The following is an 18,554-nucleotide window of genomic DNA, read 5'->3' as shown; positions in this document are numbered from 1 at the left end:
GGTCAAAAATTAGTGCCCTATTTAGGGAATAGAGAGTGCCATTTCAGATGCAGACAGAGTATCTCTTACAGACACCAGTGAGATGGCTGAAGGGGCTCAGAAAGCCCAGAGGTCTGCCTGACAGACTTGTGTTTGCTTGTTAGCTGCTATCTGTATTTGATTTTCTCTTGGTGGCTGCTATCTGTATTTGATTTTCTCTTGGTGGCTGCTGGTGTGCTGCATTAAATGATTCTGAGTTAGTATGTCGTCATAGTCCTTTCCCCCTGTCATATACTGTAAAAGACTATGAGCGTGGAGAAGAACCAGGGCAACATGAGTAGCATAATGTATGATGACAAAACACCGTGAATTTAGGTATCCTATGATTAGCCTGTACAAAATGTACACATAGTCTTCTTTCTGTTGTACTATCCCAGATTAGCCTCTACAACATTTACAGTACATAGGCCCTTCTTACCATTGTAATGGAACTGAAGTGTATTGGGACCTTACATGGAAAGAGACCACATACACAACATTGATATAATTAGTGTCATCACTTTTATTTTGTTTTGTGTTCAGTTATTTAAATAACCCAGAATTAAGGAGGGGTACATGAGACATATTGTTGATCCACACATGTTGTTGTTAGTCATATTATCAATAAAACTTTTCCTTTTTTTCAAACTCAAGAAATCCCCCCCCCTCTTGTTTTTTAATTTAACCAAGTCAGTTAAAAACAAATTCTTGTTTACAATGACGGCCAATGAACAGTGGGTTAACTGCCTTGTTCAGGGGGCAGAACAACCAATGTTCACCTTGTCAGCTCGGGGATTCGATCTATCAACCTTTTGAGTTACTAGTCCAACGCTCTAACCACTAGGCTACCTGCCGCCCCAATGTATTGTTAAAATACACGAAGAACTAATTACAATCAACACTTGGGATTGGGACTTAGCCATCCTGTGTTGATGGGCAGGTTGGACTCACAGAGGAAAGGGGGGGGGGGTTACTCGAGACTGATCCCTACATTGGCAACATCTGAAATACCACCCTATCCCTATAGTGTGTTGTTGATATACCGATGATTTCTACCGTTCGGTAGCATATGGAAGTTTCCGCATTTCACCTTTTCTTGTTGTGAATGTTCTGATAAACAACACTCGTCGTGAGACAAGGGGAAAAACCAACCAGCTCAATGTGTTTACATAGGATGCCGTTTAAGATGCAGCCGTGACAGTGAGAAGGTTATTCCTGCCCACCCAAGGTGCCAAGTCACCATAACACCAGCTGTCCCGGTCAGTCAGAGATTTGTCAGGGTTGCATTCATTAGGGTACACTGTAGCAAAATGCTATGCAAAGGAAAACATACCCTTATTGGACAAGCTCAGGTAGTCTCTTCTTGTTTCAGTCCCTTTTTTCTTCTGTTTTCGTGTCTAATGAATACAGCCCACATGTGACTAGTCAGTAATTTGCTGATGTAGCGGTCACAGAGTCCTATGTGTTTAGGGGACAAGAATAGAACCACTCCTGTATTTCATGTGGTCTCGTTCTGTTTGTGATTCTCTACGGGGGGCGGGGGGGGGGGGGATGTGGAATGATGTCGGTGGCCTTGGTGACCCCCCCGGCCTTGAAATACAACAGTTACATTAACTGATCATTGTTTTTAAGCCTATTATAGTGTGTTCAGTGTGGCGGCGGTCTCTAACTGTTACTATGCAGATTATGGAGAAAGTGTGTGTTTTCTGTGTGAATGACACCTGTTTCAGCCAATCAAGGTTAGTCCGATACTGTGTGCCAATAGCAATAATGGAATGAAACAAAGAAGTGCAAAATCAAGTGAAACTTGATCAAATACAAAAAAGTAAAGCAAACTGAAATGTGCATTTAGACTAGTGTATGTGGAATACAGGGCCTTGCTTCAGCAAGAGTTTGGTCATTTAACAAAAACCTACTCCTATCGTCCGATCCCAACCTTGATCCCAACCTCGACGCCAACCTTGATCCCAACCTCGACGCCAACCTCGACCCCAACCTCGACCCCAACCTCGACCCCAACCTCGACGCCAACCTCGACCCCAACCTCGACGCCAACCTCGACCCCAACCTCGATCCCAACCTCGACCCCAACCTCGACGCCAACCTCGACCCCAACCTCGACCCCAACCTCGATCCCAACCTCGACGCCAACCCCGATCCCAACCTCGACGCCAACCTCGACGCCAACCTCGACCCCAACCTCGACCCCAACCTCGAACCCAATCTCGACCCCAACCTCGACCCCAACCTCGACCCCAACCTGGACCCCAACCTGGACCCCAACCTGGACCCCCAACCTCGACGCCAACCTCGACCCCAACCTTGACCCCAACCTCGACCCCAACCTGGATCACAACCTCGACCCCAACCTCGACGCCAACCTCGACCCCAACCTCGACCCCAACCTCGACGCCAACCTCGACGCCAACCTCGACCCCAACCTCGAACCCAACCTCGACCCCAACCTCGACCCCAACCTGGACCCCAACCTGGACCCCAACCTCGACGCCAACCTCGACCCCAACCTCGACCCCAACCTCGACCCCAACCTGGATCACAACCTCGACCCCAACCTCGACGCCAACCTCGACCCCAACCCCGACCCCAACCTCGACGCCAACCTCGACCCCAACCTCGATCCCAACCTAACGTCTGACTGCAGCCTACTCTCAACCAATGGAATGACTCTTTTATTCATCTTTCCTATTGGCTACCTTGATCGTCATCGTCGTGGTACACACAAATGTTTGTCTCTACAACATTAGTGACAACAATCCCCCCTTTCGTTTCCTATATATCTCTCAGAATGTAGTATTTTCTACATGCTCTATTTGATGTCCCCAGCCATTGTTAGTTGGTTGTTTGTGCCCGGACAGTAGACATATCAGTATTAGAAACGGTAACATTGTGTCCCATTGGTTAACATATAAAACTTGACATAAACTTTCTCCATAAAGGTCAACCCTCCTTTTGTCTGTCTCTGTCTCTCTTCTACCTCTCTACCTGACAATCTGTACATTCATTTGAAACAAAGCAGTACATAAAACAACATACAGTAGCTGTATAACCAGTACATAGAGGGGATAGATGCATTATTGCACTGCGATAGGTAAAGAAGCCCCCCTGTTCATTAAAAAAGGATATACTGTACTGTAGTGTACATTTTGGGCCATTTGTGACGGTATCAACACCACAATAACACCAATGTTCCTTGATTCTTTGCATAGTAAGGTTATGGAATGGTAGAGAAACTACATTGTAACCAGAGCCGTATTTATAACATGTCAAATGTAAATACATGGCTCTGACTGTACCCATTCTATCTCTACGTACTCATTCAGAGTTGAAGAGTAATAGTCCGTTTTTTTTTGTTTTCCTAATCTAATAACTATCACGGCAACTTTCAAAGGGATTTGTTTGATGAAAGCATATTCCAGTAAGCTATAAGATTATATTACAAAACTCCTATACCTGCCTCCCTGTAGCCACCACCATTACTACAGAACTAAAAACTGACGCATCGATACTCTGTCAGCGTCCTAAATGACGTTTCCAAATGGCACCCTGTTCCCTATTTAGCGCACTACGTTTGACCGGGGCCCATAAGGCTCGGGTGTAAAGTAGTGCACTGTAGAGAATAGGGTGCCATTTAAAATCCAGTCACTCTCTCTCTCTCTCCCCAGTTTGACCTGTGTCAGACCTGCAAAACACCATGTCAACCTATGGTTTAACTGCATTCCTGTCTACTCCAATGTATACCCAGCAACATTAAAACACATATATATGTATATATACAAAATAACTGCAAAGGGCATATCTACGCCACTACATTATCAATGTCTTATGTGGGGGAGGAAAAGTGTAACACTGTTTTGAAAACATTGCATCATTCCAGATATTGTCTTTGGTATTTTTCTTCTAGTCTGTATACCTTCTTTTTTTTTGGTATAAATTAGAATAAACCTTTTATTTATTTTTTAAGCGTAAACATAAGTAAGCTACTGTAATAATTTGATTATTCAAGGAACTCTTGTCAAAGTCAAATGCAAGTAAGCTAGTTTTACATTTCAGCAATGCCTGATTAAAACAACACATTTTGTTTTTCAATTACAAGGTCCATATCAAAAGTTGTAGACAAGTCGCTTTGGATTTTAGAATCCCTTCAATTTCCTTCTTCTTTTTTTTTGTGCAATAAATGTATAACGTGTTTTATAAAATGTAAGAATGAGAGGAAGAGGCAACAGTGAATTGTCCCTTCAATCTCCTCTCGGTAATCCCACTGTTGAGCTAGCTCTGAGCTTGATGGTCCTGGACTCTTCTATAGCCAGCCAGACAAATCAGTGGGTTTTAGTGGACTTTAGAATCACCAGACAGGATGCTTCTATGTCCCAGCTGCGTTGTAAGGGCATCAGATTATTTACTGTGTGGTCAACATTATTGTCCCTTATTCCAAAGCAACAAACACACAAGGTCAGTTCCTTTCAAACTCCTTACCATATCTCCCCTGTGAGGCTAGCGCTGAGCTGGCCCTCCATCTAGATGCTCCTATAGGTCAATGAAATTAAGAATTGTCCAAAACCCACCAGTCCCTTTTATCAATGTCCTGGTTTTCTTTCTTTCTCTTATTTCGCAAGCTCAATGGTCCTTTCTCCTGACCCTCTCTCCCCAGCTCCCCCTACAGGTCAGTGCCAAAACTGCCCCTCTTCACCCTCAGGCTGCCGCCCCAGCCTCGGGGACTGGTGTTGTGGGTACGCTGCAGTCCTGGAGACCTCAGCCCAGAGTCCTCCGATTCCACCGAAGCATCCGAGTCAGTGAGGGATCTGGTGTTGTAGAGCCTTACTGGGGACCGGATCACCCCTGTAGGGGTGGGAGGTGGGCTGGCGAAGTGGGGGGACTGGCACCCCATGGCCCTGGACTGGTAGGGGCTGAAGGGGGGTTTGGAGCTGCTGTGGTGCTGCTGGTCATAGCCCTGGTGGTGCTGGTGGGTAGTGATGCCACCTTGTGGGGAGATTGGGAGACTGTGGCCGCTCAGAGCACCTGGGGACGGGCTGTTTTTACGTTTGGCCGCGTTGATGATGTTCTTGGCTAACAGGCGATGGTTTGCCTTGGAGTTGTTGGGGCTTGGGCTGACAATGGGAGACTGGCATCTGGAACCCCAGGGAGGGGACAGGGGTGACGGGGAGATAGGAGAGGTCATGGTGCCTTGGTGAGAGGGTCTGGAAGAGGAAGAGTTGGAGATGGTGGTGGAGAAAGGCTTGGTTGTCTGGTTGATGTTAGGGGATTGACAGCGGGACCCCCAGGGAGATACAGGCGATATAGGTGAGGTGGTGGTGGATGGTTTAGGCCTGGATAAAGAGGCTATGGAGAAGGGTTTGGTGACCATCGCGGGGGACTGGCACCTCGTCTCCCAGGGTGGGGAGACAGGGGAGGTGGGTGTGGAGGTGCCCTGGTGGGGGGGCCTGGAAGTGGAGGAGAAGGTGATGGTGGTCTGGGGGGTAGGGGACCGGACCCCGCTGGGAGTGTGTGGTCCCTCTGGGCTGCTGAACCGACGGGTGAACTGGGGTGTCCTGGTGGGAGTGGGGGTGGTGTGGGTCGGGGTTGGAGGCGACTCCTTCCTCGTCTGTGGAGAGAGAGTAAAGAGTATAAAGAGTATAAATCTCTGTACATGTGAATGTGAGACACCATGATCATGTTAAACTAGGTTAAAGAGACATGAATGTGAGACACCGTGATCATGTTAAACTAGGTTAGAGAGACATGAATGTAAGACACCATGATAATGCTAAACTAGGGTAGCGAGACATGAATGTAAGACACCATGATAATGCTAAACTAGGGTAGCGAGACATGAATGTAAAATAAGCTAAAGGCCTTCTATGCTCACTTCGAGGCAAGCAACACTGAAACATCTATGAGAGCACCAGCTGTTACGGATGACTGTGTGATCACGCTCTCCGTAGGCGATGTGAGAAAGAGCTTTAAATAAGTCAACATTCACAAAGCCGCAGGGCCAGACGGATTACCACGACGTGTACTCCGAGCATGCGCTGACCAGCTGGCAAGTGACTTCACTGACATTTTCAACTTCTCCCTGACAGAGTCGGTAATACCTAAATGTTTCAAGCAGACCACCATAGTCCCTGTGCCCAAGAAAGCCAAGTTAACCTGTCTAAATGACTATTGCCCCATAGCACTCACATCTGTAGCCATGAAATACTTTGAAAGGCTGGTCATGGCTTACATCAACACCACCATCCCAGACACCCTGGACCCACTCTAATTTGCATACCGCCCCAACAGATCCACAGATGACGCAATCTCTATTGCACTCCACACTGCCCTTTCCCACTTGGACAGAAGGAACACCTACGTGAGAATGCTATTCATTGACTACAGCTCAGCATTCAGCACCATAGTACCCTCGAAGCTCATCACTAAGCTAAGGTCCCAGGGACTGAACATCTCCCTCTGCAACTGGATCCTGGACTTCCTGACGGGCCGTTCCAAGTGGTGAGGGTAGGCAACAACACATCTGCCACGCTGATCCTCAACACGGGGGTCCCTCAGGGGTGCGTGCTTTGTCCCCTCCTGTACTCTCTGTTCACCAACGACTGTGCATGACTCCAAACATCATCATTAAGTTTGCTGACGACACGACGGCAACGTTCCCTGAACATTTGTTTCGGCACTGAGCAAATTTCAGGTCTGCTGAGAGCAAACTTCAACTTTATGAAAAGTCTGTGCAGCTTCTGGCGTACTTTTATTGTAAACACTGAGGTTTTACCCACTTTAAGTTACAGTTATAACAGTGGTCAAGTAGGCTACTGTGGCTATTTGGTCATAATGTAGGGCCTACCAGAGTGGCCTACCATCAAAAACAATGGAGAAAATGCATCCCATAATATTTTAACATTTAACATATTTTAACATGCTGTTCTATCATTCAGCCTGCATTAACAGCCATCGTGTGGTGTTCAATGTAAGCCTACATTCAGTGTTTTTTTTGTTGTTGTTGAGTTTTTGAAAAAATGTGCAGGGCTTAAAATGAACCTGTTTATCCACTTGTCCTTCAGACAAGGATGTGACTGAAAATGTTGTAGTTTGATGCAAGAAACCATTTTACAAAATAAAGTTCATTATTATTCCCATACCATTATTACAGAGAATCAGACAAATGATGCTACCCTCTGCCTAATGGCTACTTAGCTTATTCTGTCTCAAAATACAACACTGCCCAATTAAGACAGAGGAAATGCTCCTTACCTGACTTTCTTTTCAAAGATGGCTAGAAATGTAGACGTTTTGTGCTCTTGTAGGAAGCAACCACTCCCCCACTGCTGACTACAAATGATTTATAACTGTGCTAATAACTCACTAAGTAGCAAAGGATCTGAACAAAATGTTCACATGTGGCTACATACAGCTCTTACTTTGATGAGTGCATCTACTCACAACAAAATGCATCTACTCACAATCGCTCATGCTGTAAACACAGTCCAGTTCTAAGGAATGGCACAGATCTATATATGTCAATGGTCGATTTGCATATAGGGATACTGCAGCTCTGATTGGTTATGCCGCACAGGTCTGTAGAGTACGGGCTGAGTCATCCCTGTCAATGCAATATAATCCTACTGCAGTGCAACAAAAAAAATCTCTTACTGTCACGTTCCTGACCTGTTTTCCTTTTTCTTGTATTTATTTAGTTGGTCAGGGCGTGAGTTGGGTGGGTTTGTCTATGTTTGATTTTCTATGTTGGGATGTTTGTGTTCGGCCGGGTATGATTCTCAATCAGAGACAGCTGTCAATCGTTGTCCCTGATTGAGAATCATACTTAGGCAGCCTGGGTTTCACGTGTGTTTTGTGGGTGTTTGTTTCCGTGTCTGTGTTTGTTGCACCACACGGTACTGTATCGGTATATGCACTTCGTTTATTTATTTTGTAATTCAGTATTCAGTTTCGTTTTAATAAATCATTGTGAACAATATCCACTCTGCGTATTGGTCCGATCCGTCTCGCCTCTCCTCGTCCGAGGAGGAGGAAGAATATGACGATAGCCGTAACACTTACATACTAAAAGTCTTGCATAGTTCATTTTGTTTCAGTATGTTGCATTGAAAGTGGCTAATATTGGCATTTCGCCCAGTAGAGGAAAACATTGATTGTGTTAACTAATGGGGTAAACTAGAACATGTATTTTTCTTAGAGGGAAAATTGCACAATGGTGGTAAATGATAATAAGACAGCCTATAGGGAGGAGGTCAGAGACCTGGCAGTGTGGTGGCAGGACAACAACCTCTCCCTCAAGATTTTTAAGACAAAAGAGCTGATTGTGGACTACAGTAATAAGGGGGGCGAGCGTCGCCCCGAATTCACATCCACGTGACTGCAGTGGAGCGGGTCGAAGAGCTTCAAGTTCCTCTGTGTCCACATCACTAAGGATATATCAACATCCAAACACACCAACACAGTTGTGAAGAGGGCACGATAACGCCTCTTCCCCTTCAGGAGTCTGAAAAGATTTGGCATGGGCCCTCAGATCCTCCAAAAAATCTACAGCTGCACCATCGAGAACATCTTGACTGGCTGCATCACCGCTTGGTATGGCAACTGCTTGGTATGGCAACTGCTTGGCATGCGACCGCAAGGCACAACAGAGGGTAGCGCGTACGGCCCAGTACATCACTGGGGCTGAGCTCCCTGCCATCCAGGACCTCTATACCAGGCGGTGTCAGAGGAAGGTCCAAAAAACTGTGAAAGACTCCAGCCACCCAAGCCATACACTGTTCTCCCTGCTACTGCACGGCAAGCGGTACCAATGCACCAAGTCTGGAACCAACAGGACCCTGAACAGCTTCTACCCCCAAGCCATAAGACGGCTTAACAAGACTGCTGAATTGTTAATCAAATGGCTATCCGTCCCAGACTACCTGCATTGACCCATTTGCACCAACTCTCTTGCACTGACTCTATGCACACACACACTGGACTCTACCCACAGACTCACACATACTTACACCGACAACCCCAACACACACACACACACACACACACACCACAACACACACACACACACAAACCACATGCGCCCACACTCACATAACATGCACACACATGCGTACTGACGCCACACACACACACACACTTTCACACTCACCACACACGCTGTTGCTAGTCACTTTACCCTTACTCATATATACAGTACATAGCTACCTCAATTACCTCGTACCCCTGCACATTTCTCGGTACTGGTACTCCCTGTATATAGCCATGTTATTTTCTACTTCCTGTATATAGCCATGTTATTTTCTACTTCCTGTATATAGCCATGTTATTTTCTACTCCCTGTATATAGCCATGTTATTTTCTACTTCCTGTATATAGCCATGTTATTTTCTACTACCTGTATATAGCCATGTTATTTCTACTTCCTGTATAGAGCCATGTTATTTTCTACTTCCTGTATATAGCCATGTTATTTTCTACTTCCTGTATATAGCCATGTTATTTTCTACTTCCTGTATATATAGTCATGTTGTTTTCGCCTTCCTGTATATAGCCATATTGTTTTCTCCTTCCTGTATATAGCCATGTTGTTTTCTCCTTCCTGTATATAGCCATGTTGTTTTCTCCTTCCTGTATATAGCCATGTTGTTTTCTCCTTCCTGTATATATAGTCATGTTGTTTTCTCCTTCCTGTATATAGCCATGTTATTTTCTACATCCTGTATATATAGTCATGTTGTTTTCTCCTTCCTGTATATAGCCATGTTATTTTCTACTTCCTGTATATAGCCATGTTGTTTTCTACTTCCTGTATATAGCCATGTTGTTTTCTACTTCCTGTATATAGCCATGTTATTTTCTACTTCCTGTATATAGCCATGTTATTTTCTACTTCCTGTATATATAGTCATGTTGTTTTCTCCTTCCTGTATATAGCCATGTTATTTTCTACTTCCTGTATATAGCCATGTTGTTTTCTACTTCCTGTATATAGCCATGTTGTTTTCTACTTCCTGTATATAGCCATGTTATTTTCTACTTCCTGTATATAGCCATGTTATTTTCTACTTCCTGTATATATGTCACGCCCTGGCCTTAGTTATCTTTGTTTTCTGTAATATTTTGGTTAGGTCAGGGTGTGACAGGGGGGATGTTTGTGTATAGTTGTCTCGTCTGGGGTGGTTGTATGGTATAGGGGGTTTTGGTAGAGTGTATGGGTTTGTGTTGAGTGTAGGTGTCTAGGTATGTCTATGGTTGTCTGAATGGTTCTCAATCAGAGACAGCTGTCATTCATTTTCTCTGATTGGGAGCCATATTTAAGGCAGCCATAGGCAGTAGGCTTTTGTGGGTAATTGTCTATGTTGAACGTTAGTAGCTTGTGTGTGCATTTTAGCTTATAGCTTTGTAAGAGTGTTTCGTTTCGTGTTACGTCTTCGTCAAATAAAAAGGAAGATGTATTTCTCTCACGCTGCGCCTTGGTCCACTCATTCACGTAAAGACGATCGTGACAATATAGCCATGTTATTTTCTACTTCCTGTATATAGTCATGTTATTTTCTACTTCCTGTATATAGCCATGTTATTTTCTACTTCCTGTACATAGCCATGTTATTTTTATTTAATCTTATATTTAACTCTGCATTGTTGGGAAGGACCCGTCAGTACGCATGTCACTGTTAGTCTGCATCTGTTGTCTACGAAGCATGTGACAAGTCTGCACCTACTTAGGCCCTAAGGGTAACCTGTACCTTGAGCCTGGAGTGTTTTCATACTGGACAAGAAAGGCCAATGGGTCATACCATTCTTTTGAAGGTAGGGGCAATGGGTCATACCATTCTTTTGAAGGTAGGGGCCATGGGTCATACTATTTGTCTGAATGCTTTTACGCCCTTGGGGGGCTTTTAGAAAGCTAAGACCCTTCCTTCACAAAGAAACAGGTTGTGGAATGCAGTGTGATCACTCATATTGTACAGGGTGTTTCCGTTACCTTCAGAGAGAATCTTTTAAAACGGTTACTTCTTTAAAAAAAAGTCTGTTGGTTTTTCTTTGATGTATTTATCTGGTGTGTCCTCTGCCGGCTCTGAGTTTTAAACTGGGTGGTAGCCTTTAGGAATATGCATTTGTGTCGTGTCTATTGACTGCTTTCAAATGTTTTCCTGCAGAGATATACATTTAGGTCAATGTACTATATGCTTCAGTAAACTATGTCAATAGAAAATGATTCTGGTTATGATTATGGGTACTGTAAAGGTAGATGAGTGGAAAACCTCAGGATAGAAGAAACAGAAGACCGGTTAGGTAAAAAGACAAACAAAAGAAAGAAGGTTCCAGGAAAACAGAAAGGATAAAGGTTTAATCAGGAGAGAAGAAGAAACAGTTCAACAGAAAAAGAGAAGTTTCTAGATACAGAATTGGAAAAACAGAAATCAGCGCATAAAAGAATAGAGAAAGAGAAAAACCAAAGTCCTTGTTGTCAGCTAGCTGGTTTAGTGATCAACATTATACATCTGAAAACATAGTTCTATTCTATATTGTTGTTCTATGAATCAGAAATGAGTGCATCAGAGATAAGAGAAACGAGGAAGCTATAATTATTATTATTGTCCACTAGCTCCAAACACTTGTATGTTTTGAGGCTCCCCTATTTTTGGTTTAGTAATCAACATCGTAAATCTCAAAACACTCAGGAGTTATATTTTCATTCTATGTTGTTCTATGTATAAACACTTCACCTGAAATTATTGCTCAGTCAAGTCGTAAGAAACATTTTTAAGATACATTACGTCTAATGGCATGCAGCAGTGCAGTGTGTAAATGACTGACATCAATGGCCTCAGAGCCAGGGCTCACAGGACGTTAATAGTAGTATATAATTTGGTAGTTCTCGTCTAAGGGCAGAGAAACTGAGAATCAGAAGTCAAAGCAACATCCCAAATGGCACCCTATTTCCTATGCAGTGCACTACTTTTGACCTGCGCCCTATGGGCCCTGGTCAAAAGTAGTGTACTATACAGGGAATAGGGTGCCATTTCAAACATCAGTCAGTCTATATTAGAAACAGAGACATTAAAGGGAGTTCCCAGCCTGATACTTTCATGTCTGTAAGCTCGTATTAAATTACAAATCATAGATCATAAAATAGACGCCAGAGCATCTGTTAAAGGGCTTTGTGTATCTTGTTTTCTTTGTTGGTCTCTGCTATTCCCTCTCTCTTCTCTCTCTGCTATTCTCTTCCTCTCTCTTCTCTCTCTCTCTCCAGCTCTCTTCCTTTCTCTTTCTCTTTGTATCAAGTCTTTCTGGAGACTTGAAGAGGAAAAACACTGGAAAAAGTGTGAACCCGATTTCTCGCCCCAAAGTTCTTTAGGAGCTGACAGAAGTACAGTCAGTGGTTTTTATATATTGTACTATTTGGCAAATATTCCCCTGTTAACTGACATTAAATAATGTTCCTTTTTCTGGGATTTGATCTCTGGCTCTATAGCGTGTTTGTCAGTTGCATAGCAAACTTGTTTTCTTTAACCACTAATGAAGCAGCAAAACCATGAAATCAAGATTCCACAAGGAGCTCCAACAAAATGTGTGGCTTTAGGTGTAGACAAATAATATATGTTGAGCTTTGTACTGTAAAGTAACATCAACAGTGACGTCTAACCATGTAGTATCTAGGTATCCAATAAATCGACTGTGTGTATCTGTTGTATCTGTCGTGTGCAATAGAGTAAAATAAGGCTCTTTCTGTCTATCTGTTGTACTTTGGTTGTGTTAACACAGTTCAGAGTAGAAGCAGAGTAGAAACAGAGTAGATCTATCAGTAGAAGAAGAAAGAAGGCCTCCACACCTGGGGTTCGATCCCTGCCCTCTTGGTAGAGAAGGTGGGTCTGGGTGCCTGGACGCTCGACCGAGGAGAGGCCACTCTCTCCGGAGAGAAGGCAGAGACAGGAGAGGTGATCCTGGGGTCCCTCAGCTGTGGAGTCCCCCCGTGTTGTGAAGGATAGTAATCCCCACCTCCAATTCCTCCTGATGGGGGCTGAAGTGAGGGGGACAGGGTAGGTCTGAAGCGGGGCAGGCTGTTGTAATTGTGAGATGGAGGGTTGGAGGAGGGCAGGGAGGCCTGCCTGGAGTAGGCCTCAGATGAGACCAGGGGTTTGGGTGGTGGAGGGGCCCCTCGGGGCAGAGCACTCAGCAGGGTGCTGGTAGAGTCCTGGACTGGGTTGAAGATGAACAGGGAGGAGTTGAGCTGGTAGGGCTTGTGCCTGGAGAGGTCCATCTCTATCTTGGTGCAGCCGTTCTCCAGGGGTGGTTCCTCGGGGACCGGGGCCGGAGTTGGAGCCTGCTGGCTGGGCCTCCTGTTCGCGGGCTGAGGGGTCTGGAGGGTCCGGGTCAGCCTGGCGCTGAGGTCAGTGTTGTTAGCGATAGCTTTGACCCGGCCAGGCATATTAGATGGATAGATCCAAGATGGCGGCAGAGACGCGGTGGGAGACGGCGACCTCATCTGACCACCTCCACCACCGGAGATATTCTGGTTCTCCACTACGTACTTCTCCATCCTGGACTGGCGCTTAGCGAACAGCTCGGCCCCCTTCCCTGATGCGTTGGTCAGGGTCTGCTCTGGCTGGTGCTGCCCCCTGGGTTCCCTGGTCCTGGAGCTCTTGAGACAGGAGGACCACTCCGGCACTTTGGCAGCCTCCGCCTTCACCTCCTCCCTGGCTAGGAAGTTAGAGGCCTCGGCCCCCAGAGCCAGCAGCTCCTCCTCTGGGGCTGGGTCGGGAACGGAGCGGAGGCCGTGCTTCTTCCTGTCATCGTTCCCCTGGACCAGAGAGAGGAGTTCAGGGTTGGGTGCCATGACAGGCTTCTCCTTAAAGGTGAACATGGACTTCCTGGCCGTCGACGATCGTCTGATGGCCGCCGCCCCTTCCTCCAGGATGCCCGTTTTGATTAGCTGCTGCTGGTTCTGTTGACCAATAGGCTGAGGGGTGAAGGGGACAAAGGTGTTGGGTCTAGGGGAACTTGGAGGAGGGATGTTGTGGGTGACAGGAGGGTTGGGGGGTAGATACTGGGGAACAGAAGCAGCTGTAGAAGGAGGGTTGTACTGGGGGACGGGTGTAGACCTAGGGAACATGACAGTAGACATAGGGGAAGGACTGGAGAGAGACTGGGAGGGAGGAGGAGGATGGATGGGGAAGGCTGGGAGAGGAGGCATGGGGTATGAGGGAGGAGGGGGAGGAGGGGAGAAGGCTACGGGGCGAGTGGCAGTGAAAGGTGGGAGAGGGTGAGTGGAGTCTGAGGAAGCTGGGGGAAGAGTTGGGGTAGGATAGGAGGGGGCTGGAGGTATGTTGTTATCCATGACGGGACTCCTTGCCTCTGGGGACTTGGGCTGTATGGTAGGTGGAGAGAAGAAGGGTCTGGCTGTCCGGTTGACGATGGTGGGGGCCTGTCTGGACAGGGACATAGAAACTCGGCCTCCATTTTGGATCTCTCCAGCAGAGCCCTGGGTGCTGTGGAAGCCATTACGGGTCTCAGAGGGAGCTGTGGGGAATGTGTATGACCCCCTATTCATCCCCACTTCCTCTCTGACTGGACAGGTGTTGTTGTCATTTACTGGTATAATCTCATCCTTCACTTCACCCTCAATATCCTCGTATATCTCCTCTCTTTCTCTCTCTCCACTCCTCTCTTCCTCCTCCCCTTGTCTCTCGTTCACCGGCTGGAAGTGTCTCTCCTGTGTCACAGTTTCCACTTCCTCGTAGATGTGCTCGTCACCTGGGTCCTTCATGATGTCACTTCCGGTGACCTCACTTCCAGAGGGTGGCGACCAGAGTGGTTGTTTTGTTCCAGCGCTGTTCTTCCAGTTCAGTTGTATGTCTTTCTCTTTCCCCTCACTAGGTCCCCCTCTCTCTCCTTCCCATGTCAGGTTGTTGTTCCTGGTATCTCCGTCTCTCGCCTCTCGCTCCTCTTCCCTCGTTCTTTCCCCGCAGCTCTCTAGCGTGAAGGCGTTGACCCTCTGCTGGCGGCGGTTGAAGAGCTGGACTCCGCGGGAGTTGGAGCAGCCAGACGGGACGGTCAGCTGGGCAGCGATGATCTGTGACCTCACCCTCGCCTCCTTCAACTCCTTCTCTGATAGGCTGGCACTACGTGTCAGGTCTGGGCGGAGGGTGGGAGATAGAGGAAGGGAAAGTAAGAGAGCGGAGGGGGAGAGAGGGATGCAGGAAGAGAGAGAGAAGGATAGAGGAGTGATGGAGGAGGGGAGAGAGGGATGCAGGAAGAGAGAGAAGAGGGGGAGAGGGATGCAGGAAGAGAGAGAAGGATAGAGGAGTGATGGAGAAGGGGAGAGATGGATGCAGGATGAGAGAGAAGGATAGAGGAGTGATGGAGAAGGGGAGAGATGGATGCAGGATGAGAGAGAAGAGGGGGAGAGGGATGCAGGAAGAGAGAGAAGAGGGGGAGAGAGGGATGCAGGAAGAGAGAGAGGAGAGAGAGATAAAGATTGTTATTTGATGACAGCAAAAGCTTGGACAAATTCATTGAACTCATAACCCCAGAACAGACTGAGGACTTGTGTTAGTTAGCTACCATATTTTACAGAAAAAAAAAAAAAAACATTTGAACACCTCCGTTGAAAGCGTTCCCTCAACAATAAGCTTGTAAATGTTCAAACTGACGTGAACCAACGAGGACAAGGTCAGTGACATAAATTCACTTATTCCACATTTAGTTGTGTTACAGCCTGAATTCATAATGGATTTTTAAAAAATCTCCCTCACCTATCTACACATAAAACCCCATAATGACAAAGTGAAAAGATTTTTTAGAGTCTTTTTCAAATTTACTGAAAATGAAATATAAAAAATATCTAATTTACATAAGTATTAACACTGCTGAGTCATTGCATGTTAGAATATACCATTGTAAGTCTCTAAGAGTTTTGCACAACCTGGATTGTACAATATTTGAACATGATTATTTTCTAAATTCTTCAATCTCTGTCAAGTTGGTTATTGATCATTGCTAGACAGTTATTTTCAAGTCGTGCCATAGATTTTCAAGCTGATTTAAGTCAAAACAGTAACTAGGCCACTCAGGGACATTCAATGTCATCTTGATAAGCAACTCCAGTGTATATTTGGCCTTGTGTTTAAGGTTAATGTCCTGCTGAAAGGTGAATTTGTCTCCCAGTGTCTGTTGGAAAGTCTCTAAGATTTTGCAGCTGCTTAGCTCTATTATGTTTTTTATCCTAAAATAAACTCCCTATTCCTTGCCAATGACAAGCATACCCATAACACGATGCAGCCACCATGCACTTCACCATGCTCAAAGAGATATTTGTAAAGCTTTTTTTTATCTATTTTTTTTAAATCTACCAATAGGTGAGTTTCTTTGTGAGGCACTATAAAATGTCCATGGTTTTTCTGGTTGAATCTGTGTTTGAAATTCACTGCTCGACTGAGGGCCTTAACAGATCATTGTATGTGTGGGGTACAGAGATGAGGTAGTCATTCAAAAATCATGTGAATCACTATTATTGCACACAGAGTCCATGCAGCTTATTATGTGACTTGTTAAGCACATTTTTACTCCTGAACTTATTTAGGGTTGAATACTAATTGACTCCAGAAATTTCAACTTTTCATTTTTTAATCATTTGTAGAAATTACAAAAAACATAATTCCACTTTGACATGATGGGGTATTGTGTGTAGGCCAGTGACACAAAATCTCAATTTAATTCATTTTAAATTCAGACTTTAACACAACAACATGTGGGAAAAGTCAAGGGGTTTGAAAACATTCTGAGGGCCGTGTAGCTGTACTATTTAAAAAGCCACATAATTGTTTCGGCTACATATGGTTATCATTACCTGGTACTGTACTGTGTAATCCCTCCAACCAAATGTGGTGGGAGGGAGTTAGTTAGTTAGTTAGATAGATAGATAGATAGATAGAAAGCTAGTTAGCTGGTTAGCTACTTAGTTAGTTAGTTGGTTGGTTGGTTGGTTATCTAGTTAGTTGGTTACCTAGTTAGTTGGCTATCTAGTTAGTTAGCTGGTTATCTAGTTGGTTAGTTAGTTATCTAGTTAGTTAGTTAGATAGAAAGCTAGTTAGCTGTTTAGCTACTTAGCTAGTTAGTTGGTTGGTTGGTTATCTAGTTAGTTGGTTACCTAGTTAGTTGGATATCTAGTTAGTTAGCTGGTTATCTAGTTGGTTAGTTAGTTATCTAGTTAGTTCACAGACTGGTTTGGTGTTTCACTGTTCAGACTGCCACTGGTAAGACGTAGCTCAGACTAGACTGTGGACAGTTAGAGAAAATGTTCAAACAAACACTTTCACAAAAGAGAACATCCTGCTCGACAAAAGTTGAACAAATACTACAGGTCTTAGGTTGAACCTTTTACTGCAGTGGGCTAAATCAGGGTCACACAGAGTGTTTCTGGGTAGTCTTAAACAAATCTACTTTGAAACAAAAGTGTACACCTCACACACGTGGTTATGGGCTTAAGAAAAGAAGACACCTGTACCATGTCAGATATAGAAATGAAATGTATTACATTTTGAGTTTGCATCCCAATATTACACTTTATATACATCACAGAAGACTGAAATATAACAAAACTGTTTGACACAAAACGCTGGATTTTCTGAGTTAAAAATAAATTAACATTCCACCCATAAGGACACTAGGTCATTTGGTTTCAGGAAAGGGCTACACTCCCAGTGCAGTCAAAAACGTGATTTTCCTGTGTTTTATATAAATATTTCTTTATTTATATATATTATATATATATTTCCACACTATGAGGTTGGAATAATACTGTGAAATTGTGAAAATTATGATAATGCCCTTTCAGTGTAAAACTGCCTGAAATTTCACCCTGTTTTGATGGAATGAAGCTTTGGGCTTTCCATGGTGACATCACCATGCTGTAAATGAGTTTATAGACCAATAAGAAAGCGTTTCAAACCTCTCTGCCAATAAAAGCTAGTTTTAAGTTTTACCCTACCCTCTCAGACCACTCCTCGCAAAATTGCTCTTTGCTAAGAAGCTATTTTTGTTCCTTTTTGCCAATTCTTTTGAAAACAAACACATTAAAGGTACTTAATGTTTTACTCAGATAAAAATGGCTGTATGGGACATTTAAGGTTCAGGTTTAGCAATGAGGAAGGCATTTCAGACAAATCAACTATTTTTCAGTAATATAATATGTTGACTATGACGACTTGGCACTGTGGCTCATTATTTAGAGAATATGATTTAAAAATAAATAAATTAAAAAACAGTGTTTCTGTTGAAAATGGAGGCTTGGTTCATTGTCCGAGTTAAAGAGCTCCGTTCAGAGCAGGAGAAAGTATTTCCTCTCTACCATCTGGTCCCTCACCAAGCATTCCTCAGCAGCCCAGAACATTCCCTGTCAGCGTTCCCAAATGGCACCCTATTCCCTACATAGCGCACTACTTTCACCAGAGCCCTATGGCACCCTATTCCCTACATAGCGCACTACTTTCACCAGAGCCCTATGGGGCACTGTGATAAGGAAT

General features: G+C 44.6%; 1 protein-coding gene across 6 annotated transcripts in view; it reads right to left on the bottom strand.

Moving 5' to 3' along the window:
- Positions 1–521: 521 nt before the first annotated feature.
- LOC129858518 (synaptopodin) overlaps positions 522–18,554 on the bottom strand; it is a 35,851-nt gene continuing 17,818 nt past the window's right edge. For all 6 annotated transcript variants that reach the window (XM_055927819.1, XM_055927817.1, XM_055927822.1 and 3 more), the window contains 2 exons: positions 12,863–15,165; positions 522–5,638 (listed from right to left, as the gene is read on the bottom strand). In XM_055927819.1, the coding sequence (XP_055783794.1) occupies positions 4,694–5,638; positions 12,863–15,165 (3,248 nt within the window). In that variant the 3' untranslated portion in view covers positions 522–4,693. The remainder of the gene's footprint in view (positions 5,639–12,862; positions 15,166–18,554) is intronic.

Source organism: Salvelinus fontinalis, chromosome 6, assembly GCF_029448725.1.
Source record: "Salvelinus fontinalis isolate EN_2023a chromosome 6, ASM2944872v1, whole genome shotgun sequence".
In the NCBI taxonomy this organism is placed as follows: Eukaryota; Metazoa; Chordata; class Actinopteri; order Salmoniformes; family Salmonidae; genus Salvelinus; species Salvelinus fontinalis.
This window is presented reverse-complemented; position numbering and strand designations above follow the sequence as displayed.